The sequence below is a fragment of the Zeugodacus cucurbitae genome, chromosome 2, assembly GCF_028554725.1.
Source record: "Zeugodacus cucurbitae isolate PBARC_wt_2022May chromosome 2, idZeuCucr1.2, whole genome shotgun sequence".
NCBI classification, from domain to species: Eukaryota; Metazoa; Arthropoda; class Insecta; order Diptera; family Tephritidae; genus Zeugodacus; species Zeugodacus cucurbitae.
In genome coordinates this window covers 83,836,823-83,854,100 of record NC_071667.1, presented here as the reverse complement: position 1 = coordinate 83,854,100, position 17,278 = coordinate 83,836,823, and the positions used below count along the sequence as shown (strand labels likewise).

Genomic DNA, 17,278 nt, shown 5'->3' with positions numbered 1-17,278 from the left:
CTATTATTCACTTACAGTTGAGTGCAGCAGGAAGCCGAGCAAATTAAAATAATATTAACGACTTTTTATACTGATTCATATGTGAACTTGCAACAACGCCGCAATTGGTTGGTGGAAAATCACACCAAATATATGCACAAGCAGAATTTTCGTAGATATTCGCATTCGTGTGATTTCGCAGACATACATACGGGTGTGTAGTGAGCTTTAACGTGTCTCAAACTGTACTGCAGTACACTTAAGTATACGTATGTGTGCGCCATATGCAAATAAGTTAACTACAAATAAATAAAAAAACGCATCGATTTCGCCCACAAGCCAATTAAAAAGTGGAACATCCATAGTACGAATAGAGAGTGTGATCTTTAGTGGGGGCCCTCAACCGTGTATGTGAGCGCGCGGTGACACAACTTGAACCCGATACTCTCGTATTCAACGCGACGTTTAATTAGTAATTTATTAGCGTTATAATGGATTTCTATACGAAGGCAGAACGTCACAACGACAAAGACGGCGGTAAGTTTGTTAACCAGTTTGTGCGAATGTTCAACTCTGTCTCTCTCTCTCTCTTATTGACAGTTTAATCCCCTTTGCTGCTGCAGCGGTCGTTCAATTATTTTGTACTATACAACAGCGCGCAATTAATTTATTGCCGCACTTAGAAGGTATTAATTTCGCAGAAAAATTGCAATTAACTGTTATTTCAACATCAACTCTTTCTCCAATAGAAAAGCAAACATTTGCAGTCTTTTCGCTTTCCTTTTAATGACTGATTGCTTATCAGCGCGCAATGTTCATGAACCTAACAACTCACGGAGATAACATCGACAAATGTCATTTGACTTTGTCTGACAAGAAATTTAGACATATTTGGTTGGAGTGCATAAGTGCAAACAAGAGTGTGCAGATTTTCCAAATACAAATATATACTAGAGGTCTCTGTCCAAATTGTAATAGAGTGTACTAATTTCCCTGATCTAATATTGGCAAATTCTACGAAAAAAGCGCTAATACTATTTAAAGAGCTATTATTGGCAGTTGGGATTGTAATACGAGATGTGTTCAAAAAATAACGGGATTTTTTTTTTTTTTTTTTTAATATTTATTTATTCGTCTACATTAATGTTGTTGCCTTCAAAGTCAAATTAATGAAAAAATTGTACTTTTGGTTTCGCGTTAATTTTGAACACTACTCGTATCTTCTTATTGTCCTCAATTCTTACTGCAATGGAAATTGTAATTCCAAAGTTATTTGTTTTTTATCTGAGACGCATGCAACAATTGCAACTATTTTTGGTGTTCTCAATTTGTTGCATTCCACCTTACACAAAGCAATACTCACAGTAACAACTACAAGTAAATGAGGATTTCAGCTCTTTCAACGCAAATTTACGGCATTCCATCGGCTGGTAGTGTTGCAAACCTTTCGGATTAATGCTTAGTAAGTCTAAAGGCACTCAGTACACCACCTCAGCATAGAGCCGTTTTCAAAAACGATGTTAAGGCTATTAATTACCACGGCCTGTATTTCTGCGGCAAAAAGTGTCACTTTGTTCAGCTTATCGAAAAAGCTCGCATTCACTTAGTAACTGTGCAATGTGCAAGTGCGATTCCAAGGCAAAATCGCACTAATCACTTTGGTCGCCTGGCTTTGCAGTGCAACCTGCATGGGCAGAGCCATTTACCGCTTTTAGACCTATGCCCAGAAATCTTCTCAACCATGCATGAGCCGCCACCTCCTCTTTATGCCTTGTTTGGCGCAGCAGTTTTGCATTATCCATAGTACGAGTTGTTGTTGTTGGCGGCTTTAAAAGCGTCAAGGTTGCGTAGGCGAACACAGCGAATGTGCAACGGCGATATATAAAATTGTAGCTTTTTGTTTAAAGGCGTTGTATCGAAAGTGGAGTGCATAAACAAGCGAAAAAAACAGAGAACAGTTCTTTTACATAGGCTTCTTGGTTATTACTAAATAGTAATACGTACAGCGTTGTCTTTTCCACTAAGATATGCATAGCTGTAGTTGCAAATATTTCACGGTTTAGTAATTATGTCACACAAGCATCGAATATCATAAGCTTAACCTTAAGCGCATCGCCATGCATCGTCAGCGGGGTTTCCTCTTGTCGCTTTTGCAGCAATTCCCAGTAATACTGCACAGAGGCGTATTACGTTTGGTTTGAGAGGAAACATACAATGATTATGAGGATAGACCGTAATCCTCAAGTCATACCGATATTTTCCAAAAAGTCAGTCCATAAAGTTCGCTCAATCGGTTATCCTGATAGTCTAACTAAATGTTGAAGTTTCCACTCATGCCGTCCAAGATCTCATAAAGACCTATCAGACCGTTCCGCAATTTTCATTCAATAGAACATTATTTATATTTCCTGTATGTAGCGAATTCGGGCCCAAATTTCATAACGCCTCCATACAACACTGCAGTTTCATTGTGCATAAATCAAACGCATGTACATATGAATATCCTATATACTTTGTATATATATATGTATGTGTACCTACATTTGCATGTTCATAAATCGTTGACATCCGACTAAGCGCTGAGTGCTTAGTACTTCACAGTCCAGTCAATGTCAACGCGCTTGTGACAAACTCAAGCATGAATAACGGAAGACGGAAGGACAGACGGACATTGTATTTGGCGATGGAAACAAACCTTACAAACCATGGCGATAATCTAGACAACTGCAGATGTGTGTATGTAAGGGCTTAGAGCTCAACACTTTTGCACTTCGCCATGGTCTAAATGCTACATAAATTTAAGTATTACTTTTTGCCTCTATAGCAAAAAATCAGTATATCTTCATATGTATGTTGAATGCATGCACTCAGGCATGTCACTTTTGACTTTGTGCATATTTCCACTATTCGCAATTTCAATAACCAACTACCAAATATTCGTAATTCATGGGGTTTCCTTGGTGGCTGCTGCTCCGCACATCAACCGAACGTAGAACCAACCAGCCAACCACTGTCAATGTCGACTGGTTTGCTACACTGCACTGCCATCAGTCCATTCTACGGAGTAGAAGATGGCCTTTAAATTGCACATCTGCATATGTAGAACTAGAAGAAGAATCCAAAGCGAGGCTTACGAAGCGACATTAAAAGAAGCATGTGTTGCACTTGAGCGCACTTGTAATGCAAAGAGTACTAGTCAAATGAGTTGCAACTGGAAACACATCCACCGATTGCAGCATATTCATGCATATAAATTCACATCTTTACAATATACATATATAGTCTATGTATACTTGTAAATGCGAATAATGAGTGACGGCTGAATAGCAACTGCAGCTGAGACAAAGTGTTGTTCGCTTTTTTAATTTATTTGTGGATTTGTCGTCGTCTTTAAAAAGCTTCATGTGTGATCTAATAGCTGCATGTTTGTATAACACTTCCTTCACATCAATTTAACGCACTGAGGGTGTAGTCTGTGACTTAATAAGTGTTTGCTGTCCTATATGACATGCTTTGTATGTACATCAAATCTTAAAAAGGAGTGTTTGCGAGTGCTATTCACGAGCTAGGGGTGTGCTGACACACTGATTTTCATAATTTACCATTGTTGTTGTCATTAATTTTAAATTATGGAAATATATATATTTAAGAGTTCCAGAAAAGATGAGATGGCGGTTTCCAAAAGAAGAACTGGGAGTTCGATTATAATCATCTTATCGATTGTTAGAGAACGTTATGTCGTCGAGTGAGCACTATTGTATTTGCCAAATGGGGACTATTAATGTAGACAAATGAACAAACAATTTTTTCAAAACCCAAAATTCCCGTTATTTTTTGAACTCCCCTCGTATACGGTGCAACCAAGCTACTCGTAGGTTAAGTGCAAGATGATAGCTGCGGCTGCTCTCCACTCTTAGTGCTGCAACTCCACTTTGTACTAATCAACTCCGCTATATGAAACTACTTTTCGTTAGGAGCTTAAAGAGAATACGAAATAACATAATAAAGATAATGTTAAATTGTCTGCGAAATTGTTGCTAATTTGTTGCGCTTCTTTGAGTGCAAATTTAAGAAATTCGAGCACTTACTTAGACGAGATTATGGTAGCTGTGTATAGAGCAACTAGACTCCATAATTTATGTTGCACTTACCTAAAGTAATATATAATTTAAAGGAGCTAAATTTTAAAATAATGCATGCAATTAAGCAAAGAGTTCTTTTCTTGTGAGAATTGAATATATTTTAGTGCTAGCTGACCGTCGTTAAAGTATGAAATTAATTACATGTTGAGACGCTTGTCATTGAAATATTTAATTTTATTAAATTTCCCAATGCGAAACAATAAAAATTTCCAGATCAAAGCATAAAACATTAGTAAAATTAAATATCAAATATTATATTATGTCTACAACTTTGTTTTTTTTTTGTAAATTTAAGGTTTTTTTTTTTGTATAAAAACGGTTACAAAAATGTTATTCAAAATATTGGAATATTTTGTTGGGTTAATGTTGACACAAATGTCCAAGATCGATATAAAACGATTTAATCGACGAGTGCTTGACCCTAGAGACATCTATTGGAAAACGGCGGAAGCAAAGTTGATCTAATACTACTTGTATCCAAATTATATATTGATAGATCTAATTGCTTTCTTTTAATAGTTATTTATACTCCGATATTATTTTTCCTTTCAAAAAAAGCTATCGGAGGTCTCATCTGCACAGTCAAGCTAAACATGTCACTTAACTATACAAATGTAAATGTACTTTTCAATTGCAAATACTACAAAAGCACGAAATAAAATTTATTAAATTAAAAGTTTTTATCGTATACAGACCTATAATTGTATATATGTAGATCTATAGACATATGTACATATGTAAATAATATGTGCACACCCTCGTTTGCTGATGCACCCGGTAAACGCTGACAGCAATTTAGGTTTGCTAACTGACAGTTTTAATAAATTTCACCTTGCCAAATGATTAAACCAAAAACTGTTAGCGTCATCATGAGAGAAAAAACATGAGCGACAACTACAACTACAACAATGATGATGAACATCATTATTACCAACAGCCATCTATTGCAGTCATCATGGAAAGTCATTATGAACATTTTAACGAGTCGCTTAAACGGTTTTAGATTGTTTTGCTTTCCCAACCACCTTTCCTCATACATATAATACATATGTATATGTACTTTACATATTAGTGAACACGCACACTCTTTTTTCTACTCTCATTTATTTGCGTAAGCTTCGCCTTTATTACTCAAATTTATTTATTTTCAACGCCAAAAGTGAGCGGTGCGCGCGGTCTGGGGGTCGCAGTAATAGGCAAATGTGGGTGAAGTCCAAACTTATTATAATTCGCCTACACGGCAAACTAACCGCTCATTATCTAATATTCTTTGTTGTCATCCTCTACAACATAATTTAATAGTCCAGTACTTGTTCTTAAATTCACACTCGACGCTCACTCACTCACGACCGATGACCACTAATGATCTTGGCGCGTAACTTTCGCTGTCTTTGCAAATTGGTGGTAAGGCGTGAGTGGTAAACAGTGACCAAATTGTTACTTCGTTAAATATAGGATATAGAATTGCAATATTCCCACAATCCATTTGATATCGAATGACAAGTATTTCATGTCTTCGCACCTAGGTGAATGAAAACATCAAACAACAACAAAAGCAAAAGCAAAATAGCGAAAAGTTTGGTATGTACTTGAGCCCAGCCAAGCAACTTAATCTTATCAGGTAGCGAAATATGAGTCAGAGCAACACTTTTGTACAGAAATATAGAAATATTTAGCGACAGAAATGGAAAAGCACACAGCTTGCAAAATCGCTATAATAGTACAATTAAGCAGTACAACAACTATAACTTTAATATGTATATCTCAAAAAAACCTAAAGCCAGAAATGGCCTAAAGAAGAGCGGCAAGGCAGCCGAGGCGCGCGAGAGTGGCGAGAGAATGGCAATAAGCGATTGTGCAAAAAGTGCACAGAACTTGCTTGCTTCGAGATTGCCACACCGGCGACCGACCAAACCACCAACCAGTCGATCAGCTACTAGCCAACCAATGAACCAGCCAGCACAGTTACTAAACGAGTCAACGAAACTGAGCGCGGAGCGTTTGATTCGTGCCGCAGCGGCGCATCGAAGTGGAGCAGCGTGTTCGCTGAACCCGTCGCCGCTGTTGGGTTTCGGGTTGGCGGTGCTCTGCAGTCGGAGCGCGTAGTTAGTTGACTTTTGGTAGCGTTGCGGAACACTTTTAACCAGAAAAGAATCGTGTTAGTGCTTTTTCTAACGAGCCTTCAGCCGAGTGTCGGTGTTTTGTTACTTTATTTCATTATTTCCTTTTTTTTTGTTTTTTTTTTTTTTTTGTTTAGAAAGCATAAGCACACGATAAGCCCGTTGCTGCTACTTTTTTGTGATAAATAGAAAATATTGTAAGCATTTATTGAAGTGTTTTTTTATGAGTGTATATATGAATTTTTTACTTATAATAAAATGCTAACGGTACAATTTTATAACGAGTTTCGTTTTTGTTTTGCTTTCAGTGCGCAAAATGGACACACAATTGGTGTGGGCACGCGATCCCGTCGAGGGCTATATACAGTGTCGCATCTCGGAGATCGGTGCTAAGGAGTTCGAGGTAACACCCGTCGATCGGAAATATCCAAAACGTTCCTGTCATGTCGACGATATATTCTCATCGTGCGATGGCCCTCAAGATCATGACGACAATTGTGAGTGTTGTTTAGATAATTAGTTCATTAGCGGTGTTATATCACAGTGTTTTAGTAAATACAACGACAAAATTAGAATTATATAGAATATATGCATGTGTATCTAGCTCAACTGACTTTAAAACAAAGCACCTTATCAGCGGTCGAGTATCACGTGCTACCCAGCGTCGACGACTTTAAGATTAACTGTTAAAATCTTTTATTATTTTTAGAATTTGACAAAAGTCTTTTATCTAAACTTGCAAGACGAATCAAATGGTTTTACCTCAACCATTGTAAGGCCTATTTATTTACATATTCCGCGCAGAATACAATTGTCTGTAGCCAAAGCAACTCTTTCTCGCTTTGTTGCGCTGTCTGCGGCATACCAAGGTGTGTTTAGACCACAATTACCCTTCATTCACCAACGCTGGTCTTCTTGCTTTTGTAAAAGCTATTTGTCGGTTTAGCAGCGTTTTGCTGATTTTTTGATTTGTTTTAGAAATCTTGACCATCTTTTCGATTATTTGAACTGACCAAGCGATTTGAGTATTGCCTTCACGTCCAGTTTATCATAAACAACCTAAGTTATTGAGGCAAGTTATATCAGTCTGACCACAGCTTGCCTGTGAGATCACTTGAGACCGCAAGCGCTAAAAGTCGCTTCAATTTATGACCACAATCGCTTACATGACAAAAATCATAAAAATAGAGATACAACAAGTTGCGCACAATAATATCATAAGTTTTAATTGCGCAGACTGTCTTAAACTTTCTTTTTTTATGATCAACATGTGAAATGTTTTCTAGCATATACTCTGGCGCTTAGTACTCTGTTTTGCTTTATAATAACCCAGCAGAAAGCATTTTAAAAGGCACGCCTTCAATATCAAATTTAGCTTTCATTCAAGCCTTCTTCAAAAATTCCAGATTCGTGCTTCCGTTTCGTTAAAAAAGCTAATCACAAAAGCTGTTGCATGTCATTAATGTACAATCTAATGCCACCGAAATCGTTTTGAGTGATAAGACTAATTTCTGGAAAGACATTACTCACTAATTACCCTGAAAATATTTATTGGTGGGGTTTTTGGGCGCCTGTATATAATATGAAGCTACAAATAAACTCATGCGGTTAACAACAACATACTTATATGAATTATATCTTTCAGGTGAACTTATGCTGCTGAATGAAGCAACATTTTTGGATAATTTAAAAACACGTTACTATAAAGATAAAATTTATGTAAGTTTATACCAAATTTGGTAAAAAGTTAGATATTAATTCTAACAACTTTGCCATCAAAGTCTTAACCATGATTTTTATAATATTATTCTTCCACTAAAATTGAATTCTTAATTTCTTCGCAGACATATGTGGCCAACATACTAATTGCTGTGAATCCCTATCGTGAAATCAGTGATCTCTACTCATCAGCTACAATTAAGCAGTATACTGGACGTTCCTTGGGCGAATTGCCGCCACATGTGTTTGCGATAGGTAAGATAACAATTATCTACAACCAAAAAAACGAAAATAAAACAAAAAAAGTTGTTAAACAAAATTCCACTGAAAACCTTAAAGAAACATAACTACATACTTACACTTCTAATTGTTGCAGCTGATAAGGCCATACGCGATATGCGCGTACTCAAATCGTCACAATCAATTATCGTATCTGGCGAATCGGGTGCTGGCAAAACAGAATCCACCAAGTATCTGCTGAAGTATTTGTGTCATTCCAGCGACAGTGCCGGACCGATTGAGCAAAAAATTCTAGATGGTAAGCGCATAGCAAAGCAATGAAGCAAGCATGCCACTCGCTTTTATGCCCGCCAAATGTAATTTATTACACTTTTTATTGCAGCCAATCCCGTGCTGGAGGCTTTTGGTAATGCGAAGACTACGCGCAACAACAACTCGTCGCGTTTCGGCAAGTTCATTGAAGTGCACTATGACGCCAAGTGTCAAGTGGTTGGCGGCTATATTTCCCATTATCTGCTGGAGAAGAGTCGCATATGCACGCAGAGTTCGGAGGAGCGCAACTATCATGTATTCTATATGCTGCTCGCAGGTGCGCCGCAACAGCTGCGCGATAAGCTCAATTTGGGCAAACCGGATGATTATCGGGTGAGTGAGGCGTTGGGAAATGTGTATGTAACCGAAAGATTTTTATGATACCACTTTTGTATGTATGTATGCGCATAGATTGATATGCAAAGGCTTGTGTGACCGTGATATAAAAAATTTAATACTTTTTATTGTTATTTACTGTTTCTCATATTTTTATTTCGATTCCGTTCACATGTAATTAAATGATAGATAAATAGGCCAAATGAAAAGAAGATAATAAGAGAGTTGGTATATTTTGTTAAAGAAGCAATTTTGGCTAACAATATTTTTTAAACATAAACAAAAGTGCTCAATTATAATATTTTCCATTTCTCTCTTGTCTTCCAGTATCTCTCCGGCTGTACACAGTATTTTGCCAATGCCAAAACGGAACAACTGATTCCGGCTGCGCAAAAATCCACAAATCACGTGAAAAAAGGACCGCTTAAGGATCCCATAATAGATGATTACAATCATTTTCAAAATCTCGATCGCGCACTGGGTCGTCTGGGTTTGAGCGAAGTGAATAAGCTGGAAATCTATTCGCTGGTGGCCGCCGTTTTGCATTTGGGTAATATTGCCTTTGAAGAGATTCCCGATGATGCGCGTGGTGGCTGTCAAGTGTCAGAAACTTCGGAGAAATCACTGACCATTACATCGAAACTCTTGGGTGTGGACCCGTCGGAGTTGAGACAAGCGCTGGTATCGCGCGTGATGCAAAGCAAGGGTGGCGGCTTTAAGGGCACAGTAATTATGTAAGTACAAATAAAGTGTCTTAATCAAGCTCACTAAATTAGCATTATCTTTTTTACCACTTTCAGGGTACCCTTGAAGATTTACGAGGCCAGCAATGCGCGTGATGCACTTGCCAAAGCAATATACAGTCGTCTGTTTGATCGCATTGTTGCTTTAATTAATCAAAGCATTCCCTTCCAAGCCTCCAACTTCTACATTGGCGTCTTGGATATCGCCGGTTTCGAGTACTTCACTGTGAATTCGTTCGAGCAATTCTGCATTAATTATTGCAATGAGAAACTGCAGAAATTCTTCAACGACAACATACTCAAGAACGAGCAAGAGCTGTACAAGAGCGAGGGTTTGAATGTGCCGGAAATCACATTTACCGATAATCAGGATATCATCGATTTAATCGAAGCGAAGTCGAACGGCATTTATACGCTCTTGGATGAGGAGTCGAAGCTGCCGAAGCCGTCGGCACCGCACTTCACCGCCGAGGTGCACAAGGCGTGGTCAAATCACTACCGTTTGGGTTTGCCGCGCTCATCGCGCTTGAAGGCGCATCGCACGCTAAGGGATGAGGATGGTTTCCTGGTGCGCCACTTTGCTGGCGCTGTCTGCTACAATACGGTGAGTGCTTAGTTGTGTGAGTAAGTGTGACATTCGGATAACCATTTATTTGTATATTACAGGAGCAATTTATTGAGAAAAACAATGATGCTTTGCATGCTTCGCTGGAGGGTTTGGTGCAGGAGTGCGAGAACCCGCTGCTAAAAACACTATTTCCATCGGGCAGCAACACAGCATTGCGTGGCAAATTGAATTTCATATCTGTTGGCTCCAAATTCAAATCGCAACTCGCCGAATTGATGGAGAAATTAGAGAAGAATGTAAGCAGTAATCAATATTCGAATTTGCGTTCGTAATAATAAATTTATGTATAATTCCAGGGCACTAATTTCATACGTTGCATCAAGCCAAACAGCAAAATGATCGATCGCGATTTCGAGGGTGGCTTAGCTTTGGCACAACTCAAATGCTCCGGCACAATTTCGGTGCTGGAGCTCATGGAGCATGGATATCCGTCGCGCGTGCAGTTCGCCGATTTGTATAACATGTACAAATCGGTTCTGCCACCTGAGTTAGCCAAGTTGCCGCCACGCACTTTCTGCGAGGCCATGTTGCAATCGCTCAATCTCAGCTCAAAGGATTTCAAGTTTGGCGTGAAGAAGGTATTCTTCCGCCCTGGCAAGTTCGTTGAATTCGATCGCATTATGAAATCTGATCCAGAAAATCTGTTGGCGATCGTGGCTAAGGTCAAGAAATGGTTGATACGTTCACGCTGGGTGAAGTCGGCACTCGGCGCTGTGTGTGTGATCAAGTGTGAGTGGAAATGAGCACCTTTATTATTTTTAAGCAACGTTTCAAAAACTTTCTTTTGATTTCTATTCTGCAGTACGTAATCGCATCAAGTATCGCAACAATTGTGTTCTACTTATACAACGCACTGTGCGTGGCTATTTGGCGCGCAAACAGCATCGTCCGCGCTATCAAGGCATCGCAAAGATCAACAAAATCCGCATTAATGCGCAAAAGACTATTGAAATTGCCGGTGGCCTGAAGAAGGGTCGCGATGAGTTTATTAACGAAGTGAATGGTATAAATCGCCAAGTGGACGAAGCCATAAAAACGATTAAGGTACGTTATGAGTCCATTTAACAACAATAAATGACAACAAGAGATTACAAATACGAAAGTTCTTTTTATTTCAGACAAACGAGAAAATATCCTCAAGAGAAATCGATGGCCTCTACACCGTCGTTATGGCCAATATGAATAAGCTCACTGTTGATTTGAACTCCAAATTGAAGGTGGGTGAATTTTTTTTTCATATTTTTACGAACGATTTTATAAAAGAGAAAACAAAATGTGTGGTCACTGCTACATTTAACCTAAGTTCTTGCAATAATAATGCTGAGGTTTTCTTCTTCGTTTTTATAGGAACAAAAGCAGGCAGAAGAGCAAGAACGTCTGCGCAAAATACAGGAAGCGCTCGAGGCAGAACGACGCGCCAAGGAGGAGGAAGAGCGCAAGAAACTTGAAGAGGAAGAAAACAAACGACTGTAAGCATCAAAAATAATTACTAAAGAACTCAAGTTGAATACCCACCAACACGTATCTAATGTCACTTTCAATCACTTGCAGCAAAGCTGAAATGGAATCGCGCCGAAAGGCCGAAGAGCTGCAGCGGCTTAGACAAGAGGAGGAGGATCGCAGGGCCGCTTTGGCGTTGCAAGCACAACTGGAGAAGGAAGCACAAGACGACGCCAAGTACAGGCAGCAATTGGAGCAGGAACGGCGTGATCATGAATTGGCATTGCGTTTGGCCAACGAAACCAATGGCATGGTTGAGGAAAGTCCACCGGTTATACGCAAGTATGTTGAGTGTTTAAGTTACAAAGTATATTTGTAAAAAGCTTTATTTCCAAAACTGAGTAACTTGTAGTAATTTATTATTTATTAAATTATTATAATAAATTTATTATTGAATTAGTAATTTTAATATCATAATCTGGTTATGGGGTTGGCTCAATGGCATACGAAAATCCCCCACTTATAGAATATATTTTTAGTTTTCATTTTTAATTTTATTTTTTATTTAGAATAACTGTACATATTTTAGTCATTGTATATTATTTATATTTAAAATTTGCGCTTATGTATAAAATATCCAAAACATGCCACCATCTATGTAATATGTGATGTATTCATTATCTTAAATTTTTTTTGTATATTTACAAAATTTCTTTTCCTCTGCGTTCAGTGGTCAAAGTGATGTGTCGCCCATGGCTCCCAACAAACTTATCAGGTACACAACAGCACGCTTTATTTTTTTTTATAATATTTTATGATGACGTACTAAACAAAAACTATGCACAACTTCTAATTAACAAATAGTTTTAATATTGAATTGGAAATAACCACTAATATATTTTATATATTTTTGAAAATTTGAATGTATTTTTTACCATAAAAAAGTTTTACGCGAGGTGTTACAACGTTTGCATCTCGATATTTGAATAAGTGAGTTGGCGAATTGTTTAACTTTACTTTTTATTTACACTTGAATTCATGCAGAAACATTTTTAAAATCATTGATTTTGATTTTTTTTGCCATTACACATATTTAGATGTACTATGTATATATGTATATACTTACAAAAAACATTCAACATCAGCACACTTGAAGTTAGCTATTTGCTAGCTATCAACAAATGTATATCTAAATATATTAAATAGTTATAAAATAGTCAATAACGCGCAAACGGCGATTGTTTTTAGTCACTGTAAATTTTCATACACCATAGTCTATAACATTTAGAAAAATATGTAGCTTTATTTATCACATCGCCTACCAACTTTAAGGAACGGCTTTAAAATGCAACAGCAAATATTTATTGCGCCACATAAATATGTGATTATTCATAAATACATTTTTAATATAATTTACTCAATTCATTTATTCTTCTTCATTTTAATTATAAATAATTTTGATATGATATGATGTTTGATAAAATTTCTGCCTTACTCAGATCTGAAAACGTCCGCGCTCAACAACAGGCGTTGGGTAAGCAGAAATACGATTTGTCTAAATGGAAATACTCGGAGTTACGTGATGCTATTAACACATCCTGTGATATTGAGTTGCTCGAAGTAAGCCCTTAGCTAATTGTAATCTCAAAGTGGTGCTTACTAACTGCAATTGCTTATTTACTTTAGGCTTGCCGTCAAGAGTTCCATCGCCGCTTGAAGGTCTACCACGCCTGGAAGGCAAAGAATCGCAAACGCACCACCATGGAGGAGAATGAGCGGGCACCGAAGAGCGTGATGGAAGCAGGTGAGCCAACTGTTATGTAACTATATTTTAATAGAATCAATAGGTTCGAAACGACCTTGACAGTGCATTTTATACTTATGCAACGCAGTCGAAACCAATAAATTTAAACATTTTTTATGTCGGCTATTGTTATTAAAATATTAAAAAAGTGCTTTAAAAGCATTTGCTGCAAATATATACAGGGGAATTCATTGCACACACATTTTATCATAATGAGTTATTTAATAATCGCAAACAATTAATGATAACATACTAAACACTAGATAAAGTAGTTATCTCACTCGTCTACAGTCGTTACAATTTTCCACTGATAAACAAAAGAACGGTTATTTGCAATACAATGCCTAAAGCTTTCTTACTTTAAGGTGTTTTTATGGGGATATTTTTGGAAGAATTATTTCATTAAAGATATCAAAGTGTTAGTTAAGATACAACTTAATGTAAGTGACCTTGATCTAATCCTAAAATTTTTTTTTTTTTTAATGTTAAAAACAGTAATTTGGGCTTTAATAAACTTTGGTTAACTTGAGTCACTTTGTAGTCTAATCATAACGTAATTATGCCGTTATTTCAAATATATTTTTAATTGTTTCATTTATTTTTGAATTCACACAGCTTACAAGGCACCACCTTTGGCTCATCCGAAACAGGAAATCACTACTGCTCAGCATCGTTACTTCCGTATACCATTCATGCGTGCAAATGCGCCCGAAAACAGTGAGCACAACTTTAAAATTATAATATTATTATTTTTTTTTTTAATTTACTCTTCATTAGCTAAACGCGGTCTCTGGTATGCACACTTTGATGGACAATGGATAGCGCGACAAATGGAGTTGCACGCAGACAAGCCGCCCATACTGCTGGTGGCTGGTGAGTATTTGTTATTAATTTATTTTACCTTTTTTAGTGTTTATATCTTTATTTATTATTAAATATAATGTTCTCTCTTCTTCTTCCATGATAGGCGTGGATGACATGCAAATGTGCGAACTTAGTCTGGAGGAGACCGGTTTAACACGCAAACGTGGCGCTGAGATTTTGGAGCATGAATTTAATCGTGAATGGGAACGCAACGGCGGCAAACCTTATAAAAATCTGGGTGCTAATAATAACTAAAATATAGCTAAGCATGTTCCCACAGTCGTACACGTGTACGCGCAAAGAAGTAAGGCAGTAAGGAAAAGGAAATATGTGGACTAATTGAAAACAGTTTATATAGGGGTCAACTATTAAGTTGATGAGATTGAGTAAATCAAAAGTAGTGATTAAATAAATTATTACAGAAATTGTATGTGTATTTTTGCAAAACGATTTTTTAATAATCAAACAAAGAACCGTCAGTCAATGTGCTTTCAATGTGTCTACAAGAGCAAGGGAAATACATACATATATGTATGTAGCAGTAGATTTGGTCTTATCAAATCAAAAAATCTATTAGTATTATATGAGTTGCAGAAATTCGTATTTAAAATGTTGCAAAATTTGTGAAAGCGTGATGTAATGCATTTGAAGCAGTTGTTGGTTTTTCTAGAAACGCATTATAATTAGTTACACTTAATATTCAAATTAAAGTGCTGCAGAATTTATACAACAACAATAGAAGTATTTTTGTTTGCATTCACTCTGATACAATGCCATCTTATGGCAATAATACCAACAACTTTTGAGCAGTATTGTAAAACTTTGAACATTCGTTTAGCATAAAATACATAAAAGCAGAATTAGCTAGAAACTTTAATGTATGAATCACTAAGTGAGCTCACTACTTAATAAAAATTTATTAAAGCAAATATATATCAACAACTTGATTGTAAACACATTTCTCTCAAACGAATACACGATTCCTAACAGTATATAAATGTACTTTAATTCTCTATCAATTATAATATTATAAACTTTCTGTGTCTACATTCGCAATACCACAAGTACCAATACACCTACATACAAACGCAATCTACAGATTCATAATTCATAAGAAAAACTAAATTGATGTGATTTAAATTGCATGTGTACGGCTTGAGTATACTTATTGGCATACCCACATGGAATAATAAGTCTTATGAGCTATTTGTTTATTTTACTAAATAACAGTATATGTGAACTACTATGTCTTGTTATGATTAGCAAAAAAGGTAGATTGAAGAAATTAAAGAAATTACACATTAAGAATGTCTATTTATAATTTTATGTATACAAAACTACAACTAACATGAATAGTATCTATGGAAAATAAATACTTTATACATGAAATTGCATTGTTTCAATATATTTTCTTTGGATTAGAAGTCTTCAACGCATACAGTTCCGAGAGCATATTAGCGGCAGCACCATATCTCTGCGAGTAATTATAAGAGTTAGTCCTTTTCATAGTGGATACGTTAGTAACTGAAACGAAGGCGAGTTTTGGCCGTCTAAGTTCTATCAAGCAAGCTTTAAAGAAGTAAATTGAAAAGGAGTAGTTGTTCTCGGGCTCGTGTTCGGGCCACTTCCCACTCAGTACAATGAGATTCACATTCGTTGTAAAATTAAGTTCAGTTTAACCGCTGAAAAATTGATAATAATAAGAACACGGACGTTAGTAAAAGGTGGAGTTTAAGTGATACCTGGTACTACCTATGAAGTACCCTCCATATCCAATTTATAAGAAAAGTTTGAATTAAATTCTTCGATCTTCTACATCTACCAACAAATTCTGTATTTATTCTCATGCTGGTTGTTGGCTCCACTAAAGCAAAAAGCATCGACGCAAACCCTTGTGGCGGCAGCATCTAGAACAAATTGTTTATATATAACAATAATTCAGTATAAATAAGAATTTGTGCTGAGAGAGTGATGTAGTCAGGTTGGCCGAGCGGTCTAAGGCGCCAGATTTAAGCTCTGGTTCCCGAGAGGGAGCGTGGGTTCGAACCCCACACCTGACAAACGGAAATTCTTTTTTTACTAATTTCTTTTAGTATACAAATTCTAAACAAACCTATGAATGTGTTAAAATATTAACTTGAAAATTTACAAATTATTGATAAATGATACAAGTAAAGAAAATAATTTTAATTTGTATTTCTTAATGAAGATAGGTCCTATAAGGAAGATATGTATTAAATGACCAACATACTTTCTTTATAACGAAATAGAAACTATATAAACTTAAATATTCCAAAATATTGAATTTTTGAGCACTAAGAGTTTATTATGTGAAACTCTTTTAGAACGAAGAATGGTAGCGACAAGTTTGCGACACACAACAGCATAAACGGAACGAACTATTAAATTGTCATAATAATTGTAATCAAACACTTGCTCTCTTTTCGTTCTTGACGTCACGGACCCATTTATTTTTCTGTTAAACATATTCCAAAAAGTAAAAGTGTAAATATTTTATTAAACAACGATAACGTGTGCGATAATTGTGAGGTTATGACCGTCAAGAGGTAAGGATATGTTCAAAGCAATCGTTGAGGAAGTTCATAAATGTGGATATAATTTTCAGTTCACAACACTAACCACTTCTAAATGCTATATGAGTTTATTTAAAATAATTTCCATTATTTGCTTTTATTTCATATTCTCCTAAGTTATTATTTAAAATTTACGTAAATATAACTGCCTTAATTAAGATAAATCCTTCAAAGTTATAAAATTTGATACATTCAACACTAAATATTATATAAGTGGCAATACTAAACAAATTTCCCCAGGTTTTTGAATAAACTAAATTAGTAATGACAAGAACCAAGTGATTAAAATTTCCCCTGGACAGTAAAATCTTTTAATGGCGAATCCCCTTTTGTGGCGATTTTGACAATTGTTCCTAT

General features: G+C 36.4%; 1 protein-coding gene, 1 long non-coding RNA gene and 1 other non-coding gene across 15 annotated transcripts in view; 2 read left to right on the top strand and 1 right to left on the bottom strand.

The window, feature by feature from the left end:
* Window positions 1–14,806, top strand: part of LOC105218659 (myosin heavy chain 95F) — a 29,936-nt gene extending 15,130 nt beyond the window's left edge. For 2 of the 12 annotated variants that reach the window (XM_054225648.1, XM_054225644.1), the window contains 18 exons: window positions 6,550–6,738; window positions 7,887–7,960; window positions 8,086–8,215; window positions 8,337–8,498; window positions 8,583–8,845; window positions 9,176–9,582; window positions 9,649–10,195; window positions 10,258–10,455; window positions 10,516–10,948; window positions 11,022–11,263; window positions 11,323–11,436; window positions 11,567–11,688; window positions 11,771–12,001; window positions 12,390–12,434; window positions 13,159–13,279; window positions 13,346–13,463; window positions 14,079–14,336; window positions 14,431–14,806. In XM_054225648.1, the coding sequence (XP_054081623.1) occupies window positions 6,558–6,738; window positions 7,887–7,960; window positions 8,086–8,215; window positions 8,337–8,498; window positions 8,583–8,845; window positions 9,176–9,582; window positions 9,649–10,195; window positions 10,258–10,455; window positions 10,516–10,948; window positions 11,022–11,263; window positions 11,323–11,436; window positions 11,567–11,688; window positions 11,771–12,001; window positions 12,390–12,434; window positions 13,159–13,279; window positions 13,346–13,463; window positions 14,079–14,336; window positions 14,431–14,582 (3,798 nt within the window). In that variant the 5' untranslated portion in view covers window positions 6,550–6,557 and the 3' untranslated portion in view covers window positions 14,583–14,806. Of the gene's footprint in view, window positions 1–17; window positions 517–5,537; window positions 5,703–6,112; window positions 6,280–6,378; window positions 6,439–6,549; window positions 6,739–7,886; window positions 7,961–8,085; window positions 8,216–8,336; window positions 8,499–8,582; window positions 8,846–9,175; window positions 9,583–9,648; window positions 10,196–10,257; window positions 10,456–10,515; window positions 10,949–11,021; window positions 11,264–11,322; window positions 11,437–11,566; window positions 11,689–11,770; window positions 12,002–12,389; window positions 12,435–12,604; window positions 12,650–13,158; window positions 13,280–13,345; window positions 13,464–14,078; window positions 14,337–14,430 lie in introns of those variants that run through there. The other 10 variants (XM_011194440.3, XM_054225646.1, XM_011194395.3 and 7 more) reach the window with 10 other exon arrangements.
* A 452-nt stretch (window positions 14,807–15,258) lies between these two features.
* On the bottom strand, window positions 15,259–17,105 carry LOC128919923 (uncharacterized). 2 transcript variants are annotated; one of them, XR_008470043.1, is made up of 3 exons: window positions 16,579–17,105; window positions 16,070–16,234; window positions 15,259–16,009 (listed from the first exon to the last, which is right to left on the bottom strand). It is a non-coding gene; the product is annotated as an uncharacterized LOC128919923 (long non-coding RNA). The 2 variants fall into 2 exon arrangements; XR_008470042.1 differs by having other exon boundaries at window positions 16,080–16,234; window positions 16,579–17,089.
* On the top strand, window positions 16,304–16,387 carry Trnal-uaa (transfer RNA leucine (anticodon UAA)). Its single transcript has one exon. It is a non-coding gene; the product is annotated as a tRNA-Leu (tRNA).
* Window positions 17,106–17,278: the final 173 nt, after the last annotated feature.